Here is a 15,039-nt window from a genome sequence, read left to right on the forward strand (position 1 = left end):
GTGCCAGGATGCTGCAACTTCCCCAGGGGCAGCCAGCAACAGTGAGGAACCCCTGAGGATCAGCAGAGTGGGGACAGACTGGGACTGTGCTGGCCACGGCTGCCCTGAGAGGCTGCAGGGCCCTGTCACTGTCACTGTCACATTGCAGAGGGACACAGAGCCCATACAGAGCCCCCCAGGGATGGCACCGTGCCCTGGCTGGACCCGCTGTCCATGTGCTGGACCCAAATAACACCTGGCAGTTGTCCCTGCAGAGGAAGGAGACAGAAGGACATGGCACCTTGCAGCCACTGGGCACAGAGTCCCCAGGTGACCCACTGAGAGGGGACAGCCACTGCCGGTGCTTTGGGAGCAGAGCACGAGCACAGAGCCAGCCCTAAAGCCCTCAAAGGCAGCCCTGAGGGACGAGGAACCACCTGGGGAGCCTTTGCAAGGCCATCAGCCCTGCTGGCCATCACCTGCTGCCCTCCCTGTGCCCTCCCCTGCATCAGGACAGGGCTCAGCTGCTGAGTCCCTCTGTGCAGCCACCACGGCAGCTCCGGGGGTTTGGGGATGCAGCCACCATTCCCCAGGAGAGCGATGGAGCCGGGGAAGTGTCCCCGGCTGGGATAACGTGGCTGGGGCTATTCCTGGAGGATAGAGAGAGGCAGGGCAAGGCTGGGCGGCCCCAGGGTCCCAGGAGCCGCGGGCAGCAGCAGGATGCTGCCGAGAGCCGCGGGGCGGGCAGCGGGAGGATGCTCCCAGTCGGTGTGAGTGCTCTGGGAACGGCGGCTCCAACACCCTGTGAGCCTCGGGCTCTGAGCCCCAGCTCCACTCCCTCCCCAGCTCGTTTTCCCAAAAGGGGCAGCAGCACAGGAGCCAAGCAGGGGTTCCATTCCATGTCCCCTCTGTGTGAGGAGCCCACCCACCCGGGCTCACCTCCGGCTTCCCGGATTTTCCATCCCAGACATCCACAGAGCAGGCAGCAATTCCTCCCCCAGCCCTGGAAGGGTCCATCCCCACATCTGAAGAGCTGGGCGAGCCCCACCAAGCCCAGCACCAGGACGGAGCGACAGGGGCAGATTTTGGGGAACCCCTTTGCCCAGGATCCCCTAACCTAACCCCAAGGAGGCTTCGGCCACGCAATGCCCGGCAGATTTCCCTGCTCGAGGCTGTGCTCCACTCACCTCCCGGGGTGCAGCCCAGCTCCCCAGAGCTGCTGCTGAGCATCCCAGCCTGGCAGAGGGGATGCTGGAGGAGCTGTATTTTCAGACAGCGGGCAGACCCAGAGCTCTCACACCATCCTCTCCATCCCCAGTGCCCCACACACCCACCCGTGCCCCCTCCCGCTCCCTCCATCCACGGCCACCTACCTGCGAGCCCAGAGCCGCCCTGTGGCACCGCGGGGACACGGCCACGTGCCCGTCACCTCCTCGTGGCCATCGCCACCCGCCACTGCCACCCCGGCCACGCCGCGCCGGCCTTTTTGAAGCGGCCGGCATGGGAGCCCTGGGTGCAAAACTCCTCGCAGGCTCCTGAGAAGCTGGAAAAAGCTTTTTGTTTTTACCTTATATGAGCTGGCGGGGGAGGCCAGGCCGCGGCGGGCAGCGCTGTCAGGGGCGCCGTGGGGATCCATTGGCTGGGGGGCCGTCACGTGGGGCCTGCGCCGCCGCCGCCGCCGGGCCCAGTGTTGCTTTTACCCCCTAAGGAAGGGCCGCTTGACAATTTTCATATTTCTTCTAAATTTGGAGATTTCAGACAATGCTGGGAGGCTTGGCTCGGGCTGCCAGAGGCCCATGTGGAAGTCATTAAGGCGGAGAGGGGGAGCGGAGGGAAGGAGGGTTGGGGGAAGCGAGGGGGAGGAGAGCGGCCAGGGCTGTGCCTGGGAACCGGGGCCATGCCGGCCGGAGAAAGTTGTTTGGAATAACTCACTTGGAATAACTCACTTGGAATAACTCACTTGGAATAACTCACTTGGAATAACTCACTTCCTCCCGGCGTCGTGCACGGGGGACACACATCCCAGGGCCGTGGGGAGGGGGTGCAGCGGGGCTGGATGGCTGCAGGGCTGGATGGCTGCAGGGAGCCGGGGCGGCGTGCAGGCCAGCGGAGGAAGAGGAGATGCTCCCTGGCCTGGCTGGAGGGTCCCGTGACCACCATGACTTTGAACAGCTCCATCTGGCCTGGGAAAAAAGGCCTTGTAGCAGGCCTGGGGCTCTGCTGGGTGAGGTCCCTGCGTGTCCCCAGGGCTGGGACAGCCATGGGTGGTGGTGGCGAGGCCGGGACTGCAGGGCTGGCTGCTTTTCCTTGTTCCAGGGGTGAAGGAAGCCTGGGTGGGAGCTCCATCACCGGCCCGGCCCCTCCTGGCCCCGTGTGGACCTGAGTGAGTCCATGGACGGCCTCCAGCCCTGGGGCCCCACGATGAGCAGCAGCTGGCAGATGGGGTGGGAACAGCCAGCACAGAGCGCCTTCATCCCCTGCTCCATCAGCCCCCGGCAGGGCAGGATGGGGTTTGTCCCTGCTCTGGGCACTGCTGCTCTGCTGGGTGACACTGGCAGTGAATCCAGCACAGAGCTCAGCTCTGGAGCAGCAGGAACAGCCTCTGCTGTGTGAAATTACTGAGGGAGACACCGCCAGCTTCAGCTCTGGTTTCCCAAGGTGGTGATGTTCCCTGAGGGGAGCACAGAGCTCGTTCTGGGCTCTCATGTCCATCAGAACATCCTGGCTGTGGGAAGGAGGCTGACCCTGAGCCATGCACAGGCACAGTGGTTGCTATAACCTCGCTGGGGACAAATGTGGAGTAGGAGTCTGGCAGGGCAGGACTTCCACCAGAAACACATCCCAGAGAGGGCTCCTGCCATCCTCAGACCCCTGAGCCGGTGGGGACAGCCCCAAAGCCAGGGCCAAGGCCTCTCTGCCATCATGCCAGGCTTTGCACAGGGATGGTGTGGAGTGCTTGGCATCCCTGAGGCTCTCCCCAGACTTAGGCACCACCTCAGCACCAGAGCCAGTGCTGCAGGAGCTGAACATCCCCTCAGCACTTTGGGGATATCCCTCATCCCAGAGGGAGCTGCCCTGCCAGCTGCAGTAAGGGAGAAGCAGGGAACCAGCCTGTGCTGGACGAGGCACCAGGAAGCTGCCAGGAGAGCAGGGATGGGAGCAGCAGTGCCTGGATCTGCCAGCAGCATGCCCAGACCTGGCAGGGAGAGGCACCTGGTGGCCTCCAAGGAGCCAGAGCCACCTGCGACCTACCTGGAATATGAAGCCCTTCCCAGGAAAAACTGAAATTGCTGCACACACCGAGATGCAGTGGCCCTGGCAGCACAATTGGTTTTGCCAGGGCGCAGGAGCAGCTCCCAGCAGCTCTGCCCACTGTCAGCAGGGCAGAGATGAGGCCAGGCTGACTGAACTGTGATGGGAATGGCACAGAGCACAGCCACAGCAGCACACCCAGCACACCCCTTCCCCTGCTGCAGACAACCTTGGAGCACAGCACCGAGCTGGGACAGCACCTGTGGCATGTCCCCAGGACACGCTGGGGCTCTCCCTGGGCACAGACCCTCCCTCACTGCTTCCAGTCCCCAAACCCCTCTCTGTCCCCAGTTTAATCCCCGTGCCATGCCCTGGGGGCCAGCAGGGAGATCTCCCAGCACTCCCACTCCCCTCTGCTCTGGGAGGGCTGGCTTTGAGTGAGGCACAGCCATTAAACAAACACTATAATTAGAAACCAGGTTCCCTAAATGAAGTGAAAAATGTAATGTTAGCCTCTGTTTGTTCGCTGGATGCTGCGCTCTTGTTCCATGACCCAGAGGGGTCGTGCCCTGCGGTTTCTGAGAAGCCTTAATAAGGTAATGTTTAGGAGGTTACTATCTTTACAGCTCTTGTCTTATTACAACTCCATAAGAAAAACATTTGGGGCAAAGCAGGATTCCTTGGCGCGGGTTTGTTTTTGTTACTCCTTCACTAAGATGATGCCCAGCCATCCTTCCTCACCACGGATTCAGTTTCAGTATCTCCACAAAAGTGACATTTTTTCCCGCCTCCCGCTGACCTCCAGCCTCTCTGGCTGGGTGTAAGGGCAGGGGTCAAGTGGCAGTGACAGCTCTGTCCCAGGCAGGTGGGGAGGGGACGGCTGGCTGCACACGGGGTGATGCCACAGGGCCGTGGTGGAAAGGGAGCCCTGGGCTGCTCCCACCTTCCCAAGAGCCCGGGACGTGGTAAGAGAAACCCTTCTCCTACAAGCCCTGTTAACATCCAAACACACCAAATTTAGAACCTTTTCATCTGCTGCCTGACCTCAGAGGGGGCTGCTGGAGGGCATTTCTCAGCCCGTGTATGATTACAGCCCCTGCTCCCTCAGCCCCTTGCAGGGGCAGGACAGTGATGAATGGGGAGCTGGGCTGGAGCAGCTCTGAAGGTGACCTTCAGGAGTGGCCAGTGCTGCCCTGAAAATCCCTTCCCTCCCTGACTGCAGCACACAGGAGCAGGGAACGGGGAGCAGGGCAGGAGACTGTCTGCTCTGACTTCAAGCCACCAGTTCCCACCTGGGGGTGATTCCCCAGCAGTTTGGGGGTTCCTGCATGGGATCCCTTGCCCAGGGGCACGGAGAGAAGTTTGGATTGATCACAGCCCTCCAGGACAGACGTCAGTACTACTGCTGAGCTTTGCACTTACCTCCTCCCTTCGCCTTGCCCTGGGAACTGCTGAGTTTGGACTCCTGCCCACCACAAAAAGCCACCAAAGCCCTTCAAGTAAGAGGCTTTCTCCTCACAGACCCAGAGGGCACTGCTGCCCTGGCAGCACGTCCCTGGGAGCATCCTCCAGCCCCCTGGCCTGGCAGGGAAGGTGGTAGGGATGGCTCCAGGCTGATCCATGGGGCTGAAGGACCAGCCCTTCCCACAGCCAGGAGCTGGGATGCAGAGGGCATCCCCTGTCCTGGCAGGGCTGTCTCACCTTTGCAATCCAGCACAAAATGAAGCCACCCCTCCAAAGCACTCCGGGGTTTGTGTCTGACTGCCTGAGGCTGCAGGGGGAAGGAAAAGTGAATTATTTGGGAAGCCAGCATTGCCCAGCCCATGCTCTGTGCTGGTGGGCAGGGGGGCACAGCCAGGACAGGCTGAGGCCAGGAGCCCAAAGGGCTGGAAAAGGTCAGAGGGCAAGCACAGGGGGGATGGAAGGAGCAGGGCATGGGGCCAGGCAGGATGAGGGGACCCATGGCCAGGTCGTGCCTCAGTGGTCCCAGCCTGAAGGACACCATGGTTCTGTCCCTCTCTGTCCTATGGGGAGCTGAGACTGCCCCGCACAGAGCTCCCAGAGGGACTCGCAGGGAGCGGGGTCTGTCCGTGCCGTGCACTCACACCGGCCCCTCCAGCCCTCCCCAGAGCCACCACCGGGGACCAGACACGGGCAGGGACGGAAGGAAGCGGCCGTTTCCAGCCCGGGGAGCGGCAGAACAGGCTTTTTCCATCATTTGCTCTGTCTCCAGCAGCAGGAGGCAAAAGAAAACAAAAGGCACGAGAGGAGCGGGACAGGAGGAACCTGCGCGTCTGGATCGTGTAAGCGGCGACGTGCTGTAAACGCGGCCGGGTGATGGATGCGCCGGAGGGGCCGCGCAGGATGTGCCGGACGGACGGACGGACGGACGCGCATCTTCCCCCGCCTCGCCCCGCCCGCCCGGCGCTGCCGCAGCCGCTGGCCCGACCCTCCGGTCCCCCCGGAGCCTCCTGTCCGGGTGCTGCTGTCCCCCCAGCCCCAGAGGAGAGCCCGGCTCGGCTCTGCCTCCCGACGCCCAAATCTGGCTGTTACGGGATGCGAAGGGCGTGATTTACAGCCAGCCCCGAGGAGGCAGAAGGGCCGCCGGGGGAGCTGGATTAGGGCTGTATAAATAATATCGTGCAGCGATGCAGAGCCCGGGCCAGCCAGACCTCGGGCTGCCAGACTGGTCACCCCTCCTGCCCGCAGCACCCTGGCATCACGGTGGGGCAATGCCCCTTCCCTCCCTCGGGAAAACCCCTCCTGCCAGGATGAGGGCTTTTGGGACAGTGGGGGCACAGAAGAGGAGCGGTCCTTGTCCCACAACAGCTGCTGGGGGGAAGAGCACCCATCCTGCTCGATGGCAGCAACAAATTCCTGGCTGCCCTGTCCAGCCGTGCCTGTCTCTGTGTTTATGCAATGGCAGGAGCCGGCAGAATGAAGCACTTTTTGTTTTTCCCTTTTTTGAGAATGGGGAGTTTTAATTCCCACCAAACAATGTTCTTTTTCCAGCAAGCTTAAAATAAGCTGTTCTGGCTCGGGTGTCTCTGGAGCCGTTGTGCAAATAAGGATGTGAGCTCTGTGCTCTGGCAGGGCCAGCAGTACCTGCCAGGGGGGTTTTGGGGGGACATGGGAGGTCCCCGGGCCTGACCCTCCTCCCACCACGGCACAGGGCTGGCTCTGGCCAGGACAGCTGGCTGGAGCTTTTCTTTGATGAGTGGAAAATGTTGCTCACACAGAGATAGGGATGAGGCCGTGCTGGAGCCTCCTGCCAGACCCGCCTGTCTGGCTGGGGTGGGTGTGTGCTCAGGTGTGCACAAACCCCATGAGGAGCTGGGTTCTGGAGCAGCCTGGTGCCCAGAGAATGGCCATGCCCTGCAGAGTGGCATCAGCAGTGTTGCTGCCCATTGCCCAGTGCAGATGGAGAGGACTGCAGCCCTCACCCCAGCAGCTCCCACCCCTACAGGAACATTCCTGCTTGTGGGAAACTGCTCAAGGCTATTTTCTGCCAGCGTGGAGCTGTGGCCTGACTTCCCCCCGTTCCCTTACCTGCAGTCCCCGTGGTGTGCTCTGCCTCATGATCCCTGCCCAGCACATCCCTGCTGCCAAGCACGAGTGTGGCACGACACAGATGCCCTGAATCTCTTGGGCTGGGGTGGGTTCCAGGAGGCTTATCTGGCAAATAAACACCTGGGTTTACTCAGGGCAGGTGGATCTTAGCCTCACATCGTCCACTGCCCCATTTGGATCTCCATTCCCCATCTCCAGGCCTTGCTCTCCACCCAAATTTCCCATGGCAGTGTCGTAAATGGTGACAGCAGCAGAGATGAGCACATACCAAACATGAGAGCACCTCTCCTCTCCCCTCCGGGTAACCCCTGCCCAGGAGAGCCCTGGGGGGGTTCCAGCTCTCCAACCCCAGCCCACCCTGCTCCCTCAGGGATGGCACTGCAGCCAGGATGGGCACACGGAGCCCCCAGGCTGGAGGCAGAGCTGGCCACGACCGAGCCTCCCCATCCCAGCCCTTTCCCTGGGGCGAGGCCAGTGGGGAAAAGCCTCCCGTGCCCGCCCCCGCCTCCCCCAGCTTATCAAATTTGGCCATGTCTGAAAAGGCCTGGTTTCCTTTTCACCAAAAAAGATCAAAACTGGGTAATTGGCTGCCGGCACAGATGCCTCTGCGCCTCTCTCATGTGTAAACAGCATTGCCGAGCGCTGACACAACACAGCGGCCGCGGCACACGCAGGCGCCCGGGGCTGCCACCGGCCCTGCCGGGGCTGTCACCACAGGGCTGAAGTCGCTGGGTGCAGGCAGGGGCTGGCTCTGCACCCCAGAAAATGCTGGTGGCCAAAGGCCGGGTGCTGCCGTATACCTGAAGCACAGGCAGGAGGTTGCAGGGCTCCTCCGGCAGGTCCTGAGGTGACAAACGGGACAATTTGTGCTCAGATCTCAGCCAAGAGGACAGCAAAGCCTCTGGAGCGCTGTGCTGGGCTGTCCTTGGGGGTGTTAACGTGGGCTGGGGAGGGGGAGCAGCCAGGCTGGTCCCTGCTGCATCCCAGGGGGTCCAGGAGGAGGGGGACAGCGTGAGTTCGGGGCGCAGAGACCTTTACCCTATTTATGGGGCTTCCTAGAGGCACAGTTCATGGACTGGGAAAAGGAGGTGGAAATTTCCCTCTGCCCTACAAAGCTCAAGGGCCTTCAGATCCCTGGGGATGCACAGTGAGGCGGGAGGAGGAGGGAAACATCCCAAGGAGCAGGGCAGAGCCTGCTGCCCGGGAGCGTGGGGAACAGCGGCGGCATCCGCCTGCGGCTGGGGCTGGAGGGGAGGAGACAGGGATGCAGGGAGGGATGGAGGGGCGGAGGGATGCAGGGAGGGATGGAGGGGCGGAGGGATGCACGGAGGGATGGAGAGGAGGAGGGATGCAGACGGGAAGGACTGGGAGCGGTTGGGTGGCGGACAGCACCATCGCGTGGCTCTTCACCGCACGGACAGGGACAGAGTGGGGGGGCAATGCCAGCCCCGTGCCTCAGTTTCCCCCACCGCAGCACCCTGCACGGCGGTGCTTAGCTCCGGAAAGCCAGGGCATCACCCAGCACAGCCAGCCCCCCGCAGACCCACGGCCAGCTGTGGGCACAGCTGCTGCGTCCCCACGGCAGGAGCTGGAGGACAGCACAAGGGGAAGTGTTTGGGGACAGCAGGGAATGATGGGTGCCATCATCTCACTGCTGGGCAGAAAGGTCTGGGGGCTCCTGGGGACAGCAGAGCTGCTGCTGGGGGTGGCTCACAGATGACAGCGGCCCTCAGCCCCAGGTTACCTGCTCACCTAGCTGCCAGCACGGGGCACAGCCACCCCTGCTCCTGCTGCGAGCCCCTGCTCCGCCAGCCCAGCAGCCGTGTCTCTCCAGCCCTGTCAGGGCTGTGACCATGCTGGTGACACCAAGAGAGCCCAAACGCCCTCCCCAGAGCATGTTATTGCCAGGAGAGCCCCTCAGGGCTGCCTGCTCCAGAGGGGACCCGCCACTGACCACAGTCGCCACCGCCAGCAGAGCCAGCGCCTGGGGCGGTGACGAGTGGCCGAGTCCCAGACCACGCTGGCCCCCTGCCCTGTCTGCTCCGAGGCTCCCTGGCACCTTGGGGACAGGACACACCTCTGGCAGGGCACAGCCTGGGGGCTGGGGCTTTCCCTTTTTAGCTGCCCGGCTTGCAGGGAGCGGCCACAGTGCAGGACAGCAGCCGGCACCCCTCCGCGGCCATGGAGCGCGCTCCAAACCTGGTAGGTGCCTCCCCGGCAGCTCAGGGCTTGCTCCTCGTTTTCCTTCTCTAACAGAATTATTTGCATGCTTGTTTACCTGGGGTTGTTTGTATGGAGGTGCTGCTGTGGCCTGCCAGGGCCATCCCCCTGTGCCCAGCAGGGCGAGGATGCAGCAGCCTGGGAGAGCAGAGGCACGGCCGGACAGTCCGGCTCCGGGGAGAGCAGCCCTGGCCGAGCCTCCCTGCCCCGGGGCACTGCACACCCACGGGCAGGGTGTGGGGCTGCTGGGCCACTGCAGGGACACGAATAGCAGCGAGCAGGACTACAGAAAGCAACTTTGTTCCCTGCTGGGCAGCCTGCCGGGCGGCAGCACACGGCTGCCCGGTCCGGAGAGGCCGGAGGGAGAAGGGAAGGAAAAAAGCATCTTTTCTCTCTCACCGTCCTCAGAGCACAGAGGGAGGGAGAGGAGGGCTTGGATAAAGATCTCATTCTTGACTGTCTCATCTCTGTAAGGCTCTTTTTAAAGCAGAGGCTGCCCAGGTACAGCCTGAGCTGGGTCACTCCCAGCACGCAGCTGCCTCAGTGTGGGCAGGGAGGGGACAGGGCACAGCTCGGGCAGGACAGGCAGGGGCACTTTGGGCAACACAAATTGCCAGCTGCAAGCAAGGTGAGGGGCAGCCACATACATCAACTCATCATGACCATCCCTGCAAACTGCCCTCAGGCGTTTCTCACCTGCAGGCCAGCACTGCCTTTGGGTATTGAATGTGCCACCTCAAAGTCGATGTGGTCCTGCCATCACCTGGTGACCCCTGGGAGGAGGGAGAGCTCTCCTTCCATGCCGGTCCTGCAGCCCAAGGAGCCACTCACCATCCTCATCCTCCTTCTTCCTCAGCTTCTCCTCTGCATCTTCACCTTTGCCATGGTCCTGGTTCCCGAAGCCAAGGACCAGAGCAAGGCAGCCAAGGGCAGGAGAAGGGGCCTGGCACGGGCACCAACAGCCCCCCCTGCCCTGGCCTGGGCCCCGGATGAGCCCTACAGCAGCATGGCAGAGTACGAGCACAGCATCCAGGACATGGTGAGCCAGCTGAGGAACGGCTCCGAGCCAGGGGACACCAAGTGCCAGGTGAACCTGAGGCTCTGGAGGTCCAACCGGAGGAGCCTGTCCCCCTGGGCCTACAGGTGAGCTTGGGGCAGGGACCTCGGGGACAGGCAAGGTGGCTCTGTGCCAGCACAGGGGCTGCGGTGGCTGCTGGAGGCCGTGGCAGGATGTGACACAGAACCCATTTCACCCCATCACCATCTCTGCAGCCTTGTCCCGTTTCCCTCTCCAGGATAAACCACGATGCCACCCGGATCCCAGCAGACCTCCCCGAGGCCCGGTGCCTGTGCAGCGGCTGCATCAACCCCTTCAGCCTGCAGGAGGACCGCAGCATGGCCAGCATCCCCATCTACAGCCGCCTGCCCGTGCGCCGCCTGCTCTGCCCGGCCCCGCCGGGGCACAGGGCCTCGGGCAAGAAGTGCCACAAGAAGTACCAGATGGTGATGGAGACCATCGCCGTGGGCTGCACCTGCATCTTCTGAGGCTGCAAAGCTATGCCCTGCAGCTCCCTCAGTGCTGGGCATTCTAACCAGCTTGCTCCTGCTTCCCCAGCTAGCCCAGCCCTTTGGGAGAGGCCACCTGGCTGGGCATCAGGGTGAGGGGAGGTCCCTGTGCAAGAGCTCCTCAAAATTCCCCTGCAGACTCCGTCAGCCTCAGCCCCAGCAGCTGCTTTGGGGACACCCAGTGCAGAGGCAGCCCCTGGGAGTGACCCAGACACCGACTGCCCCCAGCCTCCAGGGAGGAACTCAGCTGTGGGCTGGGGGAGAGAGGGAGCCAGCTGCCCCTGGTCCTCTGGCTGGGCAGGATCAGGATCAGGATCAGGATCAGGATCAGGATCAGGATCAGGCCTCCTCCCTTCTCAAAGTCCCCATCTCCCTTTGTTTGCTCCATTGCTGCAGCAGCTCCTGGCAACACCCAGCCCTCCTGTCCTTCCCAGTCCTCCCCAGCCCTCCCACAGGTTCCTCTGTGCCAGGCTGGGCAGCCCAAGGAGCGGGGCGAGCTGCTGGTGGTTTGGGCAGCTTCTGAGGTCTCAATAAAGCGCATTGCTGGCCCTGGTCTGAGCTGCCCCTGCCTTGGCCCCTCACACTGCCCCTCTGTCCTGCCCAGCTTCTCCCACTGAGGCTCTTCTACCCCACAAACACAAGCCTGGACACCCCCAGAAGCACAGAGCACCTGGCAGGAGCTGTGAGAGCCCTCCCTGCATCCCTGGGGCACTGGAGCAGGGCTGGGCTCCAGGCATGGGAGCGGCCGTGGGATCTCCAGCCCTCCCTGTGAGGCTCCCAAGGGCAAAGCCAGGAAAGCAGGAGAGACTGGTGGGAGCTGGGAAGCTCGGGGGGACCCATCTGCTGCCAATGCCAGCCAGCCTCACCCCTGAGAGCCCCCAAGATCCCTCCCAAACACAGTGACCCTTTCTCAGGAGAAGGCACAGGCTCCTTTCCAGCAGAGCCTGGGGTGAGGGAACAGGGAAACTGAGGCACAGAGCACAGACACAGCAGCACTGGGCAGGAACTGTATTCCTGAAGGTCTTCAAGTCACCGGGACACAGCCTGTCCCTTGTCCCCCAGCCCCCCCAGCCTCCCCAAGGCAATAAATACTCCCCAAACTAAAACCCACCAAAGCTCCTGGCCCACCACCCCTGACGGGCGTCACAGCTCCGTCTTCACCTTGTGCATCAAGTCCTTCTGGTCGATCTTGTCCAGCTCCTGATGCCAGCGGTTGTAGGCCAGCAGGGCCACGTTTTTGGCCGCCACCGCCATCATCTCCATGGAGCTGGCCAGCCACTCCACGCCGCTGAGGTAGAAGAGGCTCTCGTGGAGCACGATGGGCGGCAGGGCCTTGTTGGCGTCGTAGCGCGGGTACGTCTGCCACTCCGCCACCTGCACCGAGTAGTAGGACCTGAAGAGGGTCTTCAGCTGGGCCTTGTCCAGCGGCTGCGGGGACAGGACGCGCCACACGGCCGCCTCCTGGGGCTGCTTGCGCCGGAACGCCGCCGAGATGTTGACGGGGCAGATGTTGTCCATGGCGTGGAAGAAGAGCTCGGGGGTGTCGGTGGTGAGGATGCTGGTGAAAGGGAAGAGCTTGGGGTCGGGGAAGCCAAAGTAGGAGGAGTTGAGGTAGCCGTGCACCACGGAGGTGACGGAGGGCTGGAAGGCTCCGGGGAGGTCGGCGATGGGGGGATCGAAGTTGTTGAAGGTGAAGTTGCTCCTGCTGGGATGCAGCGGGGTCGTCACCACCACCAGGTCGTAGAAAGCCGAGCCCTGGCCTTCGGTGCTCTCGTAGTGGACCTGGTACAGGGCTCTCCCCTCTGAAGAGAGACAGGGGACAGTCAGGAGCAGCCCTGAGCCCCAGGTGGTGCTGTCCTGGCCCTCTTTTTTCCAGCCTGACCTCCATCCCCTGGCTTTCCAGCACACACCAATGCTGGATGACAGCACCTGATGGTTACAGATGAGTTGCTGATGCCTTAGGGTGGCAGAAAGGCTTCATTAAGACATAAAACGTTTCCAGAGAGGCCCAGCCTAGTGGGGGCAAAGAGGACTGGGGGAACACAGCCCACATCCCAGGCCTCAGGTATTCTTCTGCTGTGGTGGAAGGGAGAGCAAGCAGGCAACAAGGATGGTGCCACAGGAGAACCTGGTAGACGTCAGGAGGGAGGGAGAGCAACCTCAGGTGCTGCAGGGACCCCACTGGATCAAACAAAGGCAGAAGGACAGACCCTCAGGCCCTTTCCCAAATGCCTCACCAGGACCAGGATGCCCTCCAGCCACAGCACTCCCATGCTGCCACCACCAGCCTCCCACCCTGGTGCACGCAGAGCCACACCCGTGCCTAGACTCACCTGAGCTGTGGAGAGAGATGCCTGTCACCCTGGCTGAGATGACATTGGCTTTGGTCAGCTTCAGCAGACCTGAACACACCAGCTTATTCCCTCCTTCCACCGCCCAGGTGCTGCCCTGGGCTCCCGCCAGCGACATGGCCCCTGCAGAGAGGAAGACGAGGGTGGCTCCACAGCCTGGCCGCAGAGGGGACACTGAGCAGTGTCACACGGCAAGAGGAGGTGGCTTCACCTGCGAAGGCGGGCACCAGCACGGACTGGCCGTAGCTGGAGCGCAGGACGGCGGCGATGACGTCGTCCACGAAGCGCTGGGTGACACCGACCTCCAGCAGGGACTCGGCCACCGAGCGCTGGGTCATGTTCACAAAGGCCTCCCCGCCCAGCGAGCGCAGCAGCTCCTCCAGGCTGGAGAAGGCGTAGCCGTGTGCCTGGTACTTGTAGATCCTGGAGGGGACAGGAGCAGGGGGCACCCGGTGATGCCCTGGTGCCAGGGAAACCCCCCCAGCCCCACGGGCTCTCCTACCTCATGAACTTCTCCATCACCTCCTCCACCCACATCTGCAGGCGCAGGAAGCTGATGCCATAGTGCCACCAGAGGCGGAAGAGGTTGAGCAGGTACCAGTCGGTCTCCTCCAGGACGAAGTGCTCCCCGCTGAAGATGGCGCTTTTCCCGGCCACCTCGCGCCGCTGCTTGAGGCCTGCGGGAGCACAGGGAGCACGTGGCCGCCCCTCCCTGGGAAAGGCCAGCACTGGACATGTCCCGGCAGGGATAGGGGCAAAGATGCTCTGGGAGGAGCATCAGGAATGAGAGACCCCCAAGGCACAGGTTCCCAGCCACATCATGTTGGGGCATCTCACGGAGCTGCTGATGCCAGCTGGGACAGACTGGTAGGAGGAGTTCATGAACAACCACCCCGCACTAATTCCAGCAGGACCCCCTGATGGTGACCACCCTGTCCCCTTCTCTCTCCAGGACACAACAGGAGAGACAGCAAGGGGATCATCACATGCCTTGGGTGCCAAGGGGGACTGGCAGAAACCCTTCCCACTACCCCAAGCACAGAGCCCGGGGGTGTCCCAGCCCCGCAGCTCAGCGAGGGAGGCCATACAAACTCTGGGACGCCCAGTCTCACCCAGGATCTTGACGAAGTCCTGCATGTGGAGGCTGAGGGCATGGATGGAGGCTCCCCGGCTCTCATACTGCTGCTTGTTGACGGTGACGGTGGCCAGGCGCCCGCCCACGCCCGCCGCCTCGTACACGTCCAGCTGCACCTGCGGCCCGAAGTGCTGCTGCAGGAAGTACGCGGCGGCCGAGCCCCCCAGCCCGGCGCCCACCACGGCTGCGGGTGAGAGCGGCCAGAGGCCGGGTCAGCAGCGCCCCGGGGGCGCGGGGGTCCCGCCGCTCCCCCCGCCGCGGCGGTGAAGCGCCAGCGGGGACGCGCGGGGATGGGGACGGGGATGCGGAGCGGAGGGGTGCGGAGCGGAGGGGTGCGGAACGCTCTTTGCCGGCCCCGGCGGGGCGGGGAGGCGGCCCGGTGCTGCCGGCCCCGCCGCGGGCTCCCGGATGCCCACCCCAGCCCGCGGCATCCCCGCGTACCGATGGAGCGCGGCGCGGCGCGGGCGGCGGGCGCGGCCGGCAGCGCGGCCAGGAGCGCGGCCAGGGCCGGCAGCAGCGGCAGCGGCAGCGCGGCGGGCGGCGGGGCCATGGCGCGGAGAGCGGGGCCGGCAGCGCCCGCCCCGGCCCGCCCCTCCCGCAGGCTCGGCCCCCGCGCCCCCCGCGCCCGCCCCGCCCCGAGCCCGGCACGGCCGGGGGAGGCGGCACCGGCCCCCGGCACCGCTGGGCGGAGAGTGGCGCTGAGGGGCCACGGGGGACAGTGACACCCTGCGACGGCCCCTGCGAGTATCCCCCTGCCCTCCGCTCCTCGCACGCGTCCCACAGCGAGGGCCCAGCCTGAGCTACCCCGGCCGCGATGCTGCCCGAGCACGTTTTCCATAGCTCCATGTGCACCGGGTGATGCTCACACAGCTCGGGCCCCGGTGCTGCCCGAGCACGTTTTCCACCAGCTCCATGTGCTCTGGGTGATGCTCACGGAACTCGGGCCCCGGTGCTGCCCGAGCACGT

General features: G+C 63.7%; 2 protein-coding genes across 2 annotated transcripts; one reads left to right on the plus strand and one right to left on the minus strand.

Moving 5' to 3' along the window:
* The first annotated feature begins 9,632 nt into the window (after positions 1-9,632).
* Positions 9,633-11,135, plus strand: IL17B (interleukin 17B). The gene is made up of 2 exons (XM_059860163.1): positions 9,633-10,164; positions 10,317-11,135. The coding sequence occupies exons 1-2, from the start codon at positions 9,680-9,682 to the stop codon at positions 10,564-10,566; spliced, it is 735 nt and encodes a 244-aa protein (XP_059716146.1). The 5' UTR covers positions 9,633-9,679; the 3' UTR covers positions 10,567-11,135.
* A 445-nt stretch (positions 11,136-11,580) lies between these two features.
* PCYOX1L (prenylcysteine oxidase 1 like) lies at positions 11,581-14,623 on the minus strand. Its single transcript, XM_059860266.1, has 6 exons — positions 14,515-14,623; positions 14,051-14,257; positions 13,441-13,615; positions 13,150-13,361; positions 12,921-13,061; positions 11,581-12,389 (listed from the first exon to the last, which is right to left on the minus strand). The coding sequence occupies exons 1-6, from the start codon at positions 14,621-14,623 to the stop codon at positions 11,731-11,733; spliced, it is 1,503 nt and encodes a 500-aa protein (XP_059716249.1). The 3' UTR covers positions 11,581-11,730.
* Between the last annotated feature and the right edge of the window lie 416 nt (positions 14,624-15,039).

The sequence above is a fragment of the Haemorhous mexicanus genome, chromosome 15, assembly GCF_027477595.1.
Source record: "Haemorhous mexicanus isolate bHaeMex1 chromosome 15, bHaeMex1.pri, whole genome shotgun sequence".
Lineage (NCBI taxonomy): Eukaryota > Metazoa > Chordata > Aves > Passeriformes > Fringillidae > Haemorhous > Haemorhous mexicanus.

Coding starts and splice junctions, on each gene's coding strand:
- IL17B (XM_059860163.1), top strand. CDS start 9,680: ATGACCATCCCTGCAAACTGCCCTCAGGCGTTTCTCACCTGCAGGCCA. Junction 10,165..10,316: donor CTGTCCCCCTGGGCCTACAG/GTGAGCTTGGGG, acceptor TTCCCTCTCCAG/GATAAACCACGATGCCACCC.
- PCYOX1L (XM_059860266.1), bottom strand. CDS start 14,623: ATGGCCCCGCCGCCCGCCGCGCTGCCGCTGCCGCTGCTGCCGGCCCTG. Junction 13,062..13,149: donor GCTGGTGCCCGCCTTCGCAG/GTGAAGCCACCT, acceptor TCCTCTCTGCAG/GGGCCATGTCGCTGGCGGGA. Junction 12,390..12,920: donor CATCTCTCTCCACAGCTCAG/GTGAGTCTAGGC, acceptor GTCTCTCTTCAG/AGGGGAGAGCCCTGTACCAG.